General features: G+C 37.5%; 3 protein-coding genes across 4 annotated transcripts; 2 read left to right on the forward strand and 1 right to left on the reverse strand.

The window, feature by feature from the left end:
• The first annotated feature begins 475 nt into the window (after positions 1-475).
• LOC145906742 (actin-related protein 2/3 complex subunit 3-like) lies at positions 476-1,568 on the forward strand. Its single transcript, XM_082994197.1, has one exon. The coding sequence runs from the start codon at positions 510-512 to the stop codon at positions 1,047-1,049; it is 540 nt and encodes a 179-aa protein (XP_082850323.1). The 5' UTR covers positions 476-509; the 3' UTR covers positions 1,050-1,568.
• On the forward strand, positions 1,548-6,824 carry LOC145906741 (ras-related protein O-RAL-like). Of its 2 annotated transcripts, none has more exons than XM_082994194.1 (5): positions 1,548-1,813; positions 2,287-2,495; positions 2,742-2,841; positions 3,097-3,186; positions 3,522-4,335. In XM_082994194.1, exons 1-5 carry the CDS (start codon positions 1,700-1,702, stop codon positions 3,648-3,650), a joined length of 642 nt encoding a protein of 213 aa, XP_082850320.1. In that variant the 5' UTR covers positions 1,548-1,699; the 3' UTR covers positions 3,651-4,335. The 2 variants fall into 2 exon arrangements, with proteins under 2 accessions (XP_082850320.1, XP_082850321.1); XM_082994195.1 differs by lacking the exon at positions 3,522-4,335 and adding an exon at positions 5,669-6,824 and having other exon boundaries at positions 1,619-1,813.
• A 122-nt stretch (positions 6,825-6,946) lies between these two features.
• On the reverse strand, positions 6,947-11,021 carry LOC145906517 (uncharacterized). The gene is made up of 7 exons (XM_082993949.1): positions 10,876-11,021; positions 10,408-10,565; positions 9,774-9,992; positions 9,318-9,444; positions 8,579-8,769; positions 7,873-8,019; positions 6,947-7,397 (listed from the first exon to the last, which is right to left on the reverse strand). The coding sequence occupies exons 1-7, from the start codon at positions 10,966-10,968 to the stop codon at positions 7,148-7,150; spliced, it is 1,185 nt and encodes a 394-aa protein (XP_082850075.1). The 5' UTR covers positions 10,969-11,021; the 3' UTR covers positions 6,947-7,147.
• Between the last annotated feature and the right edge of the window lie 4,887 nt (positions 11,022-15,908).

Consider the following 15,908-nt stretch of genomic DNA (forward strand, 5'->3'; position numbering starts at 1 on the left):
TAACAAAAACATTGTTTAAGTTTAAACTGAACTTCAAGTAAAGATCGGGGATTTCCCTTAAAATATGTACATAGCAACGTGCTCTTTAGCGCTACCTGGACACTTAACTGTTCGCTGTAGCGATTTTACTTTTACGTCACTTTAGCTTCGGGAGGTAATTTTCCCTTTGGTCACGGAAGCCCCGCCCGAAAAGTTGGTTTGTCTATTTATTCTTGGTTATAAATGAGATGCTTGATGAGTTCTGTTGAAAATGACAGAGAAAGTGTGTGTTATTAATTGGCAGCAGTAAAGTTCTACTGTATTGTACTTTAAATGGTAATATTTATCAGGTGCAGTCAAATTTGAATAATGCAAGTTATATTTTGTGTTACATTTGAAAAAAAGAATATTTCTATCCTAGTAGCTGTAAAAATAAATTATCATATCATCCATTTGTCTGAGTTTGTTCATTATTTCAATTTGTTTCTGTAGGATTTAGATCGTAGTGATAACATTGTAAATTCAACAACATGCCAGCTTATCACGCTGCAAGCACTTTCAATACATCTGTTGGCAATTTGGCTCTGGTCCCTCTTCGGTGCCTGAGCAAATTCAAGGGTCCAGCTCCGAGGCTTCCACCAAAAGAAAGCCAGGATATTGTCGATGAAACCATTGGATTTTTTCGGGCCAACATCTTCTTTCGTAACTACGAAATCAAGACTGATGCCGATCGCACTCTGATCTACATCACTCTTTACATCCAGGAGTGTCTCAAGAAACTGACAAAATGTGCCACAAGGGAGCAAGGAAGAAAAGAACTCTACACTCTGGCTGTCTCCCCATTCGACATCCCAGGAGACCCTGGATTTCCACTCAACAACATGTATTCCAAACCAAAAAGCCGACAGGAGGCCGATCAGATGAAGGCTTACCTCCAGCAGCTACGTCATGAAACCGGAGAGCGCTTGCTAGATCGTGTGATCGATGAGTCGGGAAAACCGAGCAAATGGTGGATGTGCTTCTCGAAGAGGAAGTTTATGGAGAAGAGTCTTTCTGCTCCTGGACGCTAAGAATGTTGACTTTAGCTACAATCCATTATCCTTTATATAACCAAGCTGGGGGTTTTCTAATGACTCTTTTTGTATATGTTGCTTTGTGATCTTTTCCATGGCATTCTACATTTGGATTAATTACAATCATAATGACCTTTTAAATGAATATATTCATAGCAATAAGAATCATGTCTGCTATATTTTGCAGCGATAAAACATTCTTGATGCATAAACTATTTGAAACTTAGCATATTGTGGTTCCACACAAGTTGACTTACATTGTTAGGTTAATTTTCTATTTAGTTATCTCTGTAAATCTATTGTATGATCTACAGCTGTTATTCCACTGATAATGTCTTTCTAATTTATGGTTTAATTAGCAATTGGAAATATAATGGACATTCTAATGCCCTCATACTGCATACTTTCATGTTTTTGGTTCAAAGCATTCTGCGTCAACAATATTTCAAATATCTTTCTTATGTCTCTCTATTTCAGTGCATAATTTTTCACTTGATGAATTCAATTTGTATGCAGGCTTTGTAGGAGTGGATAAAGTGATAGTTGTACATACATATTCTGTTTGTGACGTTCACCTTTTCACCTGAGTAAGCAAAGGATAATCTGAAAGTGTGTACATTGTGGACCGTGAGAGGTGAATCACAAGAATGGCTGCTAACAAGAAACAAAATGCCGGCCAAACGAGTTTGCACAAGGTTATAATGGTTGGAAGTGGCGGCGTTGGAAAGTCGGCTCTCACTCTGCAGTTTATGTACGATGAGGTGGGTACACATTATATGTTCACAGTACTGAAAAATAAATATTTTATGTAAATGCACTGTATTCAGGTTTGTTGAAATCATTTTGTTTCAAAACTGTATGTGTGGAGAATCTGGTTTTAGTGGATTTTTACCACAGGTTTTTGGTTTACTCATGAATATAAAAACGTTCCATGCAACATTTATAAAATGTACCATTCTACCCTTGCACCTGCCTATATTTTCTATTAGTTTAAAGACTGCAGTTCACAATACAGTTTTATGTAAATGTGTCGTTTTTTGGTTTGTCTAAATATTTTTGTTTTATACTGTTTTTGGGGTCAATCCGGTTTTAGTGATTTTTATTGTTGATGTGGAAACCACTATATTTTGGCACTATTAACATCTTTGCACCTGCCTATATATAATTATTAAAAAATATTAGTTGTAATGTAAGTTAATAACGATTCTGACCGCAGTTATAATATTACTTACAGTTTGTCGAAGATTACGAACCAACGAAAGCTGACAGTTACAGAAAGAAAGTTGTTCTTGATGCGGAAGATGCACAAATTGACATTCTCGATACCGCTGGTCAGGAGGACTATGCTGCTATAAGAGACAATTACTTTCGCAGCGGAGAAGGATTCCTATGTGTGTTTTCTATTACCGACAGCTCATCCTTTGACGAAACACAAGAGTTCAGGTATATTTTATGAATAAACCTTGCTAATTGTTTTGCGTATGTTGGTTGTCCGTTTAAAGTTTACAGATAATTGACTGTGTTGTTCTTGCTGCAAGGCATGTTGTTCTACATTCTACTGTATAACAAGTAATATGGAGTTAAAATTTTTTGGTCAACTTATGTGTTTGTTGGGTCTTTGTATGTTGCATGAATATATTTTGCAAATTGTACTCATCAGTTCCTTGATATAAATTTTGTGTTTTTCAGGGACCAAATCCTTCGTGTCAAAGCAGTTGATTCAAGTACTGCCAGCACAATACCATTTCTCCTTGTTGGAAATAAGTCAGATCTGGAATCAAATCGACAGGTTGAGAAAACTATAAAGCTTTACTGTTTCCCAGAAGTATAAATACTGTTTCTGTTGTAAATCTATGGATGTAAATTAAAGATGTGCAGTTACTCAATAAGCTAAAAATCAATGTTTCCATTTGGGTCAACTAATTAATTATTGATAAGTACTCAAAACAGCAGTATTTTAATCCAGCAACAGTTTAGAAACTGACCAATGCTGGATTTAATTTTGTTGCAAGACTGTTTAATACTTTTGATAATGTTTCTTCAGGTAAGCCAACAAGATGCTCAAGCGCTAGCTGAGAAAATGGGTGTTCAGTATGTTGAAACCTCCGCCAAAACAAGGAGTAACGTTGACAAGGTGAGCAAATATGTAAAATATATATGCATCCAAGTGTATTAGCTATTAGTGGCATATAGCAGTTATGTTTGTATCAAAAATCTGCTTTTTCATTTAATTAAAAAGTTAAGTCAATAATTTTAATGCAGTCTGTTCTTGAATTATAATATGGCAGCCTTGTTTTTTAAACATCAAATCGACTTGGCTTTGTATGATAGCAAATTTATTTTATTTTCATTTATTTTTTATGTCCAAGCATGGCTATTTTGTGTTTACATACACATGTATATATACTTTATTTTGGAATGCTTCATCTTTCATTCATTTTGTTTTGCTTTTCATTTTTCTGTTTCCAGGCCTTTTTTGATTTGCTCAAACTTATCAAAGCGGAAAAGAATAAAACAGTCGAACAGCGGCCAGCAGATGGCGGTACAGAGAAGACGGGGTGTATGGCGCAATGCAAAAAACGCTGCACTATTTTGTAAACAAGTTGCCTGTTTTTAAATTCCTAGTAAAAGTGATTGAGTAATGCCATCTGCTGGGGTTCGTGTGTAAATAAGTAAATAAGGAATGAATTTGGTTAAATTTACAGCTTCCATATTTATTGCCACATAAATGTACTAAAAAGTGTAAATAATGAAATTTATTGTGGGCCTGTAATAAATTGTCAGCTGCATATTAGAGATATAGCAATATGATTTAGTTTTATTGATTAATATCATGGTAAATCGTTGCAAATGACCATCAAAATGAGTAACGCAGAAGCAATTTGAATCTATATATAGGGGTTTTTGTGTACACAAAATATTGTGTAAATTAAAAGTCACAAATATACCAAGTTCGTGTATGGGAAATCATATTTAAAAATTCTATGTAACTTGGGATATCAACGTACACACATAAATATAGCTGGCAGTCCGTGCATTATCTCATGGAAGTCATTGCTTTGCATGTATTTCACTTTGCTTTTATTTTACTTTTTCCAATTATTTGTGAAGCTTATTTTGTGTCGTTATCTTTTTTTTTTATTGCTCATGCTGCGATTATTGTAAAGCCAAGCATAATTTTTTTGTGACACCTTTTTGTGATATTTTCCACTTCTAACAAAATGTTGATGACCTTTCGCAAAACAGCGATGTTTGTAAGCATTTAATATTAAACTGCAACTATTAGAAATTTGATTTTAACCAGATTATTGTGGCTCACAACATAGGGTTTATTCTATTTGAGTAAAGAACATTTGTACTTGCAGCTTCGTTAGTTTTCCATAGATGTATTTAGGATAGTTGTAAAAGCAAACTAAGTTTTTAATAGCAAGTTGATTTAGGATACAAAATTTTAAACAAAAACGTTTCCACATTTGGAGCCCAGTTTTCTTTAAGGCTCTTCGCTTCCAAACGATTGAATCTTACAGAAACAGAATATTTTCACAGACAGTACAAGACACATAATGAATCGTATACATATATAAAATGTTCCTCACAAAAGCCATCATCTGTGTCGCTAGTTCAAACAATACAGAAGTTATGACAAACAACTTCAACTACCGTGCAAACTCACTCATTGTGACACTTCGATGATGTCATAAAGGCGTATAAGGAAGTACCTGTTAGTCGAGGAATGGCTGATGGTTGTCTTTCGACCACCTCGCTCAATCCCAATAGCATAGCAACAGTTACTCTAGACCATCGTTTCACTTTATTCCAAATTGACTGTATTTTTTAGGCGATGCCTTCGCTGCTTTATGTAGGCAGTGGCAGTATTAGTATTTGTAGCATTAGAAACGCTATTTTTTTTTTGTATGCTAAACTTACTTTTGTATGTAGCATGACTCTAAATCACAGTTATTAGAAATAAAAATCCGGTTTCTCGACGGGTTTTAATGAAGAAATGCTTTCAGTTCATGTGAGTGGTTGACGCATTGCAAATACATGCAAGTGGCCACTTGAACATGAAACCACAACTTTGCCGTCGGTCTTTGCATGTCGATATTTGGTAGTCCTCTGGTATTTTCCTTTTAACAAGTCTAGCTTGACATGGTAGTCTGTAAAACATGGCAAACAGTATTCAGGTTATTATCTCAGAGTAGATCGTAATGTTTTGCATTAGTTCGGCACCATCTTTACGTCACACGGACGTTGCCATGCAGGAAGTAATGAAAGGATTTTCGGACTTCTGCTAAAAAATAGCTTTCCCTCTTTAACACCCAATATTTGGTGTGTAAACAGTATATAGTCGTTCATTGAGCAGCCTCGCTTTGTAAATTAAAAATCTGTCTCAATTTTCTCACCTGTGCAGCAAAATCGTTCTGTGCTATTTCTATTAAATATGTAGAATTTGTCGTGAAATGCGTCATCGCCAAAACCGCAGCGTTTACATTATTTCGTCACAATGAAATCCTATAGCACATCGTTTATTACGACACAATCGTCACTGTAAACAAAAACTCTCTTTCTACGTCATCGCCAACGTTTATTATGACGCCACAACCTTACTTTTTCAGGTATTTTACGATTTGATGCGAATGATCGAAAAAGAAAAAGCGAAACAAGTTGAGAAACCGGAGAGCGACAAGAAATCAACCACAGGATGTTCGTGCGCCATCTTGTAACTTCCAAGACCTTCGACAGCCGACTTGCAAGTGAAGAGGTCCTGGGTTCGAGTCCCGCCTGTGGTAAAACAATACTCAAACATCCCACGCCGCGCTGGTGTCCTGCGTAGACGCTTTTTTAAATCATTTGTGGGGTTGGTTATTATCCTCCACTTGTAATGGTTTTAGTCCTCACCCCCTGTCATTTGGTGACTGACGCAAAGCGATCAACGAAACTCATTTCTACTAAAACATGTTAGCTTGACATATAACACATTACTTACAAAGTAATGTTACATTGTAAACACATTTTAACTACCTTTGAAACTATTTAGCAATGTTCGAAGCAATACTACCCTTAATTTTTGCTTTGTAAATATCATATACACGTTCACGCCACCATTGATCACTTGTATTTGTGAACAAAGTCATTTCAAAGCAAGTTGACCAAACGTACAACAGTGCAAGTACACGTGTCGATCGTTATACGATATCTATGTGCATTAAGCTGGTGTCGTACTATTAAGGTACCGAGTGCCGACGTTTGCTTGGTGCAAAGGCTGTATGGGACTGGAATGACTTCAATGCATATGAACGTGTTTTTATGCAAAACGACCGTCTTATTTTTATTCTGCGTTGTTTTATTGAGAGTTGGTTTTGATGAGGAGTTTAGTTTCTTCATTCTAAGACCCTGTTTTCGACTTGTAGCTTCTTGGCGTGTAGAAATGCATAAACCTTACTGGATCTTGTTAGCCATGTTTTAATACTTTGATGATCTTGGTGGTATTTCACTGAACCAAGTTCCCCGAGATAAAAGTTAGCCTTTATGTATAATTTAATGAACGCTATGTGGTTTTCTTGGTGGCACAAAATCGTTCAATTGCGGTGGAAAATATATCAACATACGAGAGAAAAGCCATAGGGAATTTTACCCATCTGTGGTAAATTTGCATTCCTATACGAACTGTTGAAACCTTCCATGGTAAATTCATCTCTAACTACAAACACTCTTTCCGCTTTCATTTCCGTATATCGTTGCTGTAAAATACATGCGTATTTTTGTTTCGAGTTTAAACGCGTCTGTATTTGAGTTTATGGATTGCAACCTTGGTATGAAAAGAACATAATTTAGAACAGAAACTGGAGGTCAGGCGTTAAATTGAAAACAATCATAATTCAGTCACGTTTAAAAGTCACTTTGTATCACCATAATATGAAATGCAACAGAAATACAGAATTCTCGTACAAAAGGTGTAAAATATAAACAGTTGCATTATAATTTCAAAAATATGTCGGGTCTGTTTCTTTAGTCAAAAAATCGCATCCAAAAGTCGGCAAGGTAAAAAAATAATTAAATAAGATTACAAATATTTTTATGAAAAAAAAAGATCTTCACAATTCGTCCCACAACTTGCTCTTCTCCTTGATTTTGCCTTTCTTGTCCTTTTTCTCTTCTTTTCCCTTTTTCGCTTCCTTGTCTACTTTCTCCATGACAGCACGTTGAGCCTGTCCTATTTGATCCAATACATTACAGTCCATGTTCTCCGAGCATTTGCAAGCTTCCACGTCAAGGTCAGAGTTAGCGACCTCCTCGCATTTGTTGAGCAACACTGGTGGCATGCGGGCGTCGTATTTGCAAACACTGCAACGCGAAACGTGAAAATGTTAATAAAGGACTAGAGTTTTTGGTAAGTTATGTAAATGTCAAGTTTTCTATACCTGTCAAGTTTTTACTATTACCGTTAGTTCACAACTAATATGATGAAAAAAAATAATGTATCAAGATTGGGAGGAAATTTACGATATCTTAATTCCTGACTCGGTATTGCTGTGGCAAAGTTCCCAATTAACAATGTATTTGAATAAGAAATAATAATACTGTTTTCAGCGAAACATGTTTTCTTAAAATCAACGGTGCTTGTAGACACGAGGTCTCTTATGATGCTGTTTTAGATGTTAATTTTCAACTTGCGTCACGCACAAGTGACGTGGGAAAAAAGTTAAATTCAGGAAAAGTACACAATTATTCAGGGTTTGTTGGTGGTTTGCGTATTGGTTCTAACGAAAATCAAAACGCCTGGAGTCGAAATAATCAATTGCTTATAACTGGATCTTACTCGCAGAAGCAGAACATCTTGCATCCCGTCTCCTCGTCCGACTCAGGACAGGATAAATCCTCCGGACATTCAGGGCAGAATTCCTCCCTAGTGGCAACTAGTTTATCACAGTTCTTGTCCATAGATGGTGAACCGGCTCGACATTTGCTAGATAGAAGGTGTACAGAGTGAGAAACAAGCAATTTTTTCAATAGTTTTACTCGTACCAGAATGTGTTTTCGTGCTTATTATGTGCGTAAATAAGTTCGCCATACAAACCATTGTTAACAATTTTTATCGAAACATAAAAACACATCAATCGGAAACGCAAAATTTTTTTCTCTCAAATTTTTATCACAGTGCAAAATGCTTGAAAATAGTCCTGCTTTTCTTGGCATCGATTCGAAACCACGTTTTGAGGCTTCGTTTAACCCAGGGGGTTTTAGCCAGGGGGTAATTTTGTGTTTGCAAGGTTGGGGGGGGGGGGATTGATTTTGAAGTCTTAGAATGCTCATCTAATGTAAGAGCTTAGTTTCTCATCGCATTCTGACATAAACATAATATTTACAAATTAAATTTCGGGGGTGAGGATTTTAGATTTGAATATCGGTATTGAAAAGTAACGTTTCACACTGGTTTAAAACTGTATGAGCTACGTATCTGATCGTAGCCACAGTAGTAAATGTATTTGTTCTATTACAAGTATTTCCTCACATAACCAACTTACTCGCATAAGCACTGCAGTCTACACTTGGCTTGCTTGTATTCAGTCGGTGTCAAGGGTTGGGCTTTCCCCGTTTCAAGCAAAGGTTTCAGACGTTCGTTCAATTCGTCCGTCTCTTGTCGCGTTTTCTTCGCGTTTTCCTCCAGAGAAAGTTTCACTGCTTCCACGTCCACGTCTTCCGTTTCCTTGAGTAACTGTGACGTAAGAGAATTCGGTTTAACCCCCCGATATGTGCCTTATACAAAGCATGTTCCACGAGAGGGTGTGCAGTCGGTGCAGTACACCAGGGCTTTGCCAATCTAGGAGCCCATGTATAGCAAAAGGGACCCACGAACACCAGTGTCTGCCTCAAAACTAGGGGATTTCTATCATAAAGGTGGAGTTGTTCCATAATTTCACGTGATATCCAAAAAGAAAAGGTCCTCATACCGGCACCTTTTTTTCTCCTATAGGGCCCTAGTACGATGTTACTCTGGTTTGATTTGAGTGGAAGGAATCCTATTCCAGGGTATATATCGAACTTGCTACTTTTCTTCATCCCAAAATACACCTAAGCATCCTGTGGGTCCAGATTTTCCCAGTATGGCCAATGGTTTATTTGGGTGTCAGATACGTTACACTATTTTGATTTAAGAGCAGGCCCCACAAGAGGGGGTGCGGCCGGCGCGGTACATCGGGGCCCACAAGAGCCCAGGGGGCGCATAGATATTGTTGTTCAGTTTTGTAACTAATAGACTTTTACATTTTTAAACTTGTTGATTTCGTCTGAGGTGGGACATGTTGTGTTTGAGCAATCGCATTCACTTCTTGGTTCGCCTGCTTTTGAACATTCCGATCCGTAACCTTCAGGTATGCTGTCTTTACATTGTCTGCAAAAATATAGCGACTGAAAAAAGTCGAAGTCGTTTGGTCGTAAGATCGTCCATAGTCACGCCAAGCTGCACTGATGAAACCTTATGGGTGAAACAGTGACCTTCTGTATGCAGCTCACAAAATTCATCATTAACTCCATGCTAATTTATTGAAAAACAACTCTCTGCATATTGTACCAAAATTAACGTTTAGATTTGACAGAACGGATTACATGCAAGTTAAATTTTGTGTTGATTCACCAACAAAACTTTAATAAATTGAAACGATAATATCAGCGGGAATAAAAGGACGTCCGACCCTAATGGAATTCGAACCCCCGACTTACTTGCAGTAACAGGGAAGGACACAATACACGTCATCTTTGTACTTCTCAAACTTCTGCATGACTTCCTTCACCTCCGGATTGTCCTCAGGTCTTCCCGATTGCTCCTCCGGGATTTCACAACTAATGGTTTCCGGTTCCGGGCAACTGCAGCCATCCGGAACGCCGTTATAGAGGGCGCACTTGTATTGGTCTTTGCTCAGCAATGTTCCTTGACATTTCCTGTGGGAAAGTTTACAGAGTTTAAATACTTTACCCAATGTTAAATAAGGCATCCCTTTTTTACATCCCAGTAACGTTTTCGGGCAATTGCTAAAGTTTAAGTAAAAATCCTTTGCATTGCCATGCAGGTATAGCGGGTAAAACGCAACACAGTTTAGTTTACAACATAATACGTGACCTTGTTTCTGCTTCGTGGAAAGCGTTTATATTTAATTAATTGTATTGCGTGATATAATTGTTAAACATAAGCAATTTTTAGTGTTGCTAGCAGATCTGTTATTCAATATAGGGAGCAAATTTATGAACTGTAGGATAATTTTTTCCAAAAATTGAGGTAAAAATCAAACTTTTCCAGCTCTGAGACAGGAAATATTCTCAAAGCCTTAAACTGTATGCGGGTATTGAGTATTCTTACTGGCAGAAACAGCTGGTCTTGCACTTGGCGTCTCTCCATAATCTGCATAGATTCTCACTGCATTGATCTTTGGTGCATTCAAGGTTCTTTATGGAATCGTGCATTTTACAAGAGTCCGGTTTCTCATCGCAACATTTGCACGCGCAGTAAGCCCGGTTCTGGTAGACACGAAAAATGCAAAGTTGAAAATGACAACGTAGTCGTCGAAATGGGCTGGGGATTTTTGATAATTTTGTGTGTTTCACGAAACTATTTAAAAGCTAGCAACAAGGTTTACGCACAAGACTTCTGATTGTTTCTTGCCCTTTGCATATCAACGGCGGTTAGAATTCGATACAAAAAAATGATCTTTAAATTTGAATTAAATTGTGTTATTCTGTCAGGCGGGATGAAAAAGGTAATTCATCAGTAGCTAGGACAAATATACGACAAATATGCTGAAATTAGTAAACGTTGCATTTAACTCACCAATAAGTAAGGCGACGGGTTGGTTGCCGTGACGACGACATTGTTGATGACGTAGAGAAATGCCCAAGCGGCGAAACCGAACAAATATTTCATGATTCTTAATCCACAACAGCAGAATTCTAATATATTTTTCACCTGATATTTTGGTGTTCTGTGAACGAGCAAAATGTTGAAATTATGTTTGCAAATAATCCTTTGGTCGTTGCGGCCAGAACACTGGTTAGTATGCGATAATGATGTAACTATTGCTAAATGCAGTGCTATCATATGTTTAATCGTACTATTGTTGTTTGCCTGGACAAACGTTACTATTTGGTACTTATTTACATTCGGTGCACATTGCACAATGGAAGATAAATTGAATTATAGGCAAGAATATGCCGTGCTAAAGAGCAATAAAATTTAATATTCAATCAAATTAGCCTCATTTAAATGCACCGTTTGTTTCCAAATCATCGGTGCGTTTTTATCTAATCTGTTGTCACAATTACAGACTGGCTGCATTACTCAAAAAAGCGAGGCGGCCAAATGATAATTTTGTTGTTGTTTGCTTCCATATGCGTTTTAATATCAACAAGAACGTATCGCAATATACTACAAGCATAACGCCAATACATTTTCTACACAGTCACAATTACAGACTGCCTGAACTACTCAAAAGCGAGGCTGTCAAATGGCAATTTACTCAACTGATTCAACCAGGACACCTGCGTTGCCAATATACTACAAGCGGAACACAACATTGAATAGTTTCCCTTGTAAATTTAAAGCAAACACTGTCACAAACCTACAGCCACTCATTCTCATCCCACCATCGCCTTACATCAGTTACACGTGTTGCTGCAGGCAGAATCTCCTAAAAAGAGCACGCCACAGTTGCCTGGGGCGCAAACCTTTTGCTACGTGGCGTTCGAGGTGCCAGACGTCGTATTGTCGGTAACTGGCACCGTAATTACTGATGCCAGGGCGACACCGTCTCTCCGCCCTTCTAAATTCCTTCCTTCGCTCAACTTCCTTTGTTTGAAATTGGATGAAAGTTGACGAAAGTTCACGATGCAATTGTTTTGGATTCAACTTCGTAATTGCGCTTTCTAGCGAAATCCTAGCTCTCAATTTTCTGCACGCGCTTTCGCCAGGTATACGATACCGGGTGTTGTTGTACATGGGCGAAACGTAGATAGCAAGCGTATAGATGCATTTCGGATTCAATACATTACGAAACCTATAGAAAAAGCAAATTTGCGCAAAATATCCCCAATGTTATAAAACTAATATTGAGAATTTGTTAAATTCGGAGACTGTTCAGTTACCAATACTGAATCCAGCCACATATTGCCATTGATATAATTAACATGCAATCTTAAAATTGCTAAGTGCGTATTTAAACAAAAGTAACGAAGGCATGTTGATATGAGGTAATATGTTTTGCCACGGATGTGGTTTGCGCACAGCTGGGCTATGTTTTTGCGGTGCACAAAATGAAAAATGCCTTTTCATTAACAGGTTAAAAGTGAAGTCAATGGGTCGATGAGCGCATAAATGGTTTAAAGCAGTTTTAAAATGTCATTAATGGTTATTTTAAGATGTTTTGAAACGAAATGATTTACAGCAATAAGTTTTGCCAACTTCCACGCACCGGTGACGCACTCATCTCTAACAAAATGGAATGAATGCACACCCTAAAAATGTTGACCGTTTTTTACGATGAATTTGCTTGCGCATTACGATAATTCGGAAGGTTATGCAGTTTGCTGTGGAAACAAAATTTCTCCAAAGTCCCGTACTAAGCTTGCGGCATTCCAACAACATTGAATCGCCGCACCATCAGTGTATCGCGAAGCACCTTTGGGGATCCTCTATGATTTTCACATTAAACCGCACATTGGCTGTATTGGATTTCTAGCTTTTGTTGACTCGAAACCTAAATGGTAGAAGTCGGAATTAGCTGGAAACGACAACAATCAATAAAATAAACAAATTAACATTCAACTTTTTTTACCATTGAAGTTTCCATAAATTAATCCTTTTAATAAAATTAAGCGTAAAATTCATTGAAAATCGAAGATCTACATCTTACTTGAGTAACTGAAAAACTCGAATGATATCTTGAAAAACTTTGTTAAAAAAAATATTAAATGCTTTGGTTAAAGCAGGTAACGATCCTCCACTCACTGTAAAGCATCGTAGTTTTCGAGTCATATCAGTGTGTGGGTGACAGTTGTCTTAAGCAGACATCGCTGTCTCGCATTATTACGTCATTAAATTGTGCCCCAGTTGTGTATTCCCTCCAGACGGAACGCCTGGTCGGCAGTTAACGTTGCTCCACTTTCTTAAAGAGATTTAAACGACAGACGGGACGTGAAGGGCTCACGTTATAAAGTCGACGTTGCCTGGGGAAATTCAATGAGAACTTTTTATTTAGTTTTCTTATTGCATTGGGGAGTATTGAGTGCCAGTCGTAAGGTTTGAACTTTACAAATCTTCTTGGTGTTAGCAAAACGTCGACAGTCGTATTTTGAGGTAATGGTAAATTTTGGTGCAAAAACATTTCCAAGTTTTTGTTACATTTTCACGACGGCTTGGCGTAATATTACGTCACACACATAGCACTTGTGACGTAGCAGTCTGTCAAAAGCAGTTCACCGGAAACAATAGCAGATAAGAAACCACAGACTGATACGGCGGCACGTGATGCATGTAATACGTCACAATAAGTGTTTGAATTTTGTTGTTCAAGAGCCGGCAACCAATGGTGTGCGAAGTTTCAGTTTACAAAGTATGTCAAAATGTTGATAACTTCGCATGCCAATATTTTTGTATGTCTGATGTATTGAAGAAATTTAATATTTTTGTGTGTGGCATAGGTTTGAATATAAACTCGTAAATCACTTGTGCCATTGATAAACACCTTGCTTTTCCAACTTGGCACGCGAGTCTTAATGGAAATGCCGAAATACGATTTTAACCATGGAATACGTTCTAATGAACGGAAGGCGTTTAAACACTTTGACTATTTAGGCGTATGTCGAGTCGTTGAGATTTCAAACGGTTTGAAAACCAACTTTGGAGGTTGGCAGTATTTTGGTATATAAATTATTTCGAAAATTGATCTATATTTGTTCTGTGGCAGTGTTGCTATTTTTTTGCCCGGGGAACACTGCTCTGTGGAAACATTGTGAAAATGTACATTAGAAGATATCGGGCCTTATAGATTCAGCGGCTAATCACCGATGGAAATCAATATAAACTCAGCAGTCATTTAGTATTGCGCCACATAATCCTGCAGAAAACCCGGCTGCTCTTTCCACGTGTCAAAACAGCACAATTTAAGTTAGCTCAACGGGAATTACCGCTGTTTTACGCATCAACAAATACGTAATTAAAAACCGGAATACGAAGGAAGCACACACAGACTTCGGGTTCAGTTTAAACACTGTGTAAATATGGTTTACGTGGTAAAATTATAAAGTGGTTTCCATGGCGCAAATTGTGACCTCGCGAATCTTGTGTTTAAAAGAAATTATCATATCGGTATTCTTCCATGGTGACAAGATACCAGAAAAGAGCAGTTTCAACGAACTGTGAGTGAATTCGTCAAAAAAAAACAGCTGGATTTTTACAAAAGCGACACGTTTACGAATCAGAAACAGAGAGACCCGGGCCACCAGCTTAACCCCTTTTGTTGCCATTTGAAGATTAGGTGGCAGTATAAAAGCGCACATATATAATGCATAAGCATGGGTGGGCACGGCATTTGCTTGGCACAGAAGCAGCATTAGCAATGCGTCCTATGCAGCAACTTGAATTAGTTTCGTTTTGTTGACATTTGCAAGAGCCTTTTTGCAAAACACATCTTTCGTGGAAATTGTTAAATCAAACATTAGTGAACTTGTCATACTGCAGAAATCAGTCTGTGCTGTTAGATGTTGACCGGCGGATCAGTCTTTTACGTATCAGTACCCAGGGAACTCAAGAGTAGCTATCGACCTGCGTCAGTTTTTAAGGATATATTTGTTTGTACTTTCAGCATTTCGCTTTTCTCTTGTTGGGTAGCGTTGGTTTGCAAAACTACCAAGGATTTTGTTGGATAATCAGAGCGGGGAACTTTATACAATTCTTGTGCCTGACGTGACCAATGCCGTTCACAGCATTGAAAGATTTGTTGTTGTCCAGTGGATGGTTCGTCCACGAGCTACGTTTATAGATGTAGAAAGATGTTTGACTTCTTTCCTGGTGTAACATACGGAAGTAAGCTGCAGACAGGGCCACTATTTTGACTTTAGGTCATTCTTTACTTATTGCTTGTAACATATATATTTCAGTTGTTGAGATATTGTTGTGGCATTTTATATAGAAATTACAAATCTTTTCGTTTTTTAAGTGAAAAAGCATCGAAATATGCCCTTGTTTTCGGGTTCGCCCAACTGTTGTTTTTCTTTCAGCAGAAAAAATGCAAATATCTATAATTTATCGTGTTTCGCTCTGGTCAAAACCCATGTTCTTTTTTCAATATAAAGTTAGGTTGTGATTAAAACGATTGCAATGCGACACAAACTTTAAAAGCCAAATTTTCAAATTTCTTACGTTGGAATGACAAAACAAAAATTTGTTTAATTTTGTTTTTACATCTGTTTTGCTTAGATATCAGCTATAAGTTTGTATAAACACATGTTAAATTAGGCCTAAATTTGGAAATTCAGCCACTTGGATGGACATCAACACGATTGGTTCGTCCATGTCTCTCCAGGATCAAACTCCAAACATTTACACTCAAGGAAACATCCTGGACCAAACGGTAGGAACCATAGTGGATGAATCATCAAATATCGCAACCAACTATTCGATACAATTTCAAGCTGTTCGGTTTTCGTTACGCACTTCGTTGACCGCGTAAATGTACTAAAATAAATTGTACTAAAATAAATTTATGAATTATGAATTAGTTTTTCTAACCATACATTGTTGTTGATGTGGCATTTTCTGTTGTAATATGGCCACTATTTCTTCACGAAAAAGGGATATGAAATGGTGTT

Source organism: Ascidia mentula, chromosome 6, assembly GCF_947561715.1.
Source record: "Ascidia mentula chromosome 6, kaAscMent1.1, whole genome shotgun sequence".
In the NCBI taxonomy this organism is placed as follows: domain Eukaryota; kingdom Metazoa; phylum Chordata; class Ascidiacea; order Phlebobranchia; family Ascidiidae; genus Ascidia; species Ascidia mentula.

What these genes read in the sequence shown, in the direction of transcription:
- LOC145906742 (XM_082994197.1), top strand. Translation starts at nt 510, where the DNA reads ATGCCAGCTTATCACGCTGCAAGCACTTTCAATACATCTGTTGGCAAT.
- LOC145906741 (XM_082994194.1), top strand. Translation starts at nt 1,700, where the DNA reads ATGGCTGCTAACAAGAAACAAAATGCCGGCCAAACGAGTTTGCACAAG. An exon ending in ATCTGGAATCAAATCGACAG is followed by an intron (nt 2,842 to 3,096) that starts GTTGAGAAAACT and finishes ATGTTTCTTCAG; the next exon opens with GTAAGCCAACAAGATGCTCA. An exon ending in CAAGGAGTAACGTTGACAAG is followed by an intron (nt 3,187 to 3,521) that starts GTGAGCAAATAT and finishes TTCTGTTTCCAG; the next exon opens with GCCTTTTTTGATTTGCTCAA.
- LOC145906517 (XM_082993949.1), bottom strand. Translation starts at nt 10,968, where the DNA reads ATGAAATATTTGTTCGGTTTCGCCGCTTGGGCATTTCTCTACGTCATC. An exon ending in AAGACCAGCTGTTTCTGCCA is followed by an intron (nt 9,993 to 10,407) that starts GTAAGAATACTC and finishes ACTTTCCCACAG; the next exon opens with GAAATGTCAAGGAACATTGC. An exon ending in GTCCTTCCCTGTTACTGCAA is followed by an intron (nt 9,445 to 9,773) that starts GTAAGTCGGGGG and finishes ATATTTTTGCAG; the next exon opens with ACAATGTAAAGACAGCATAC.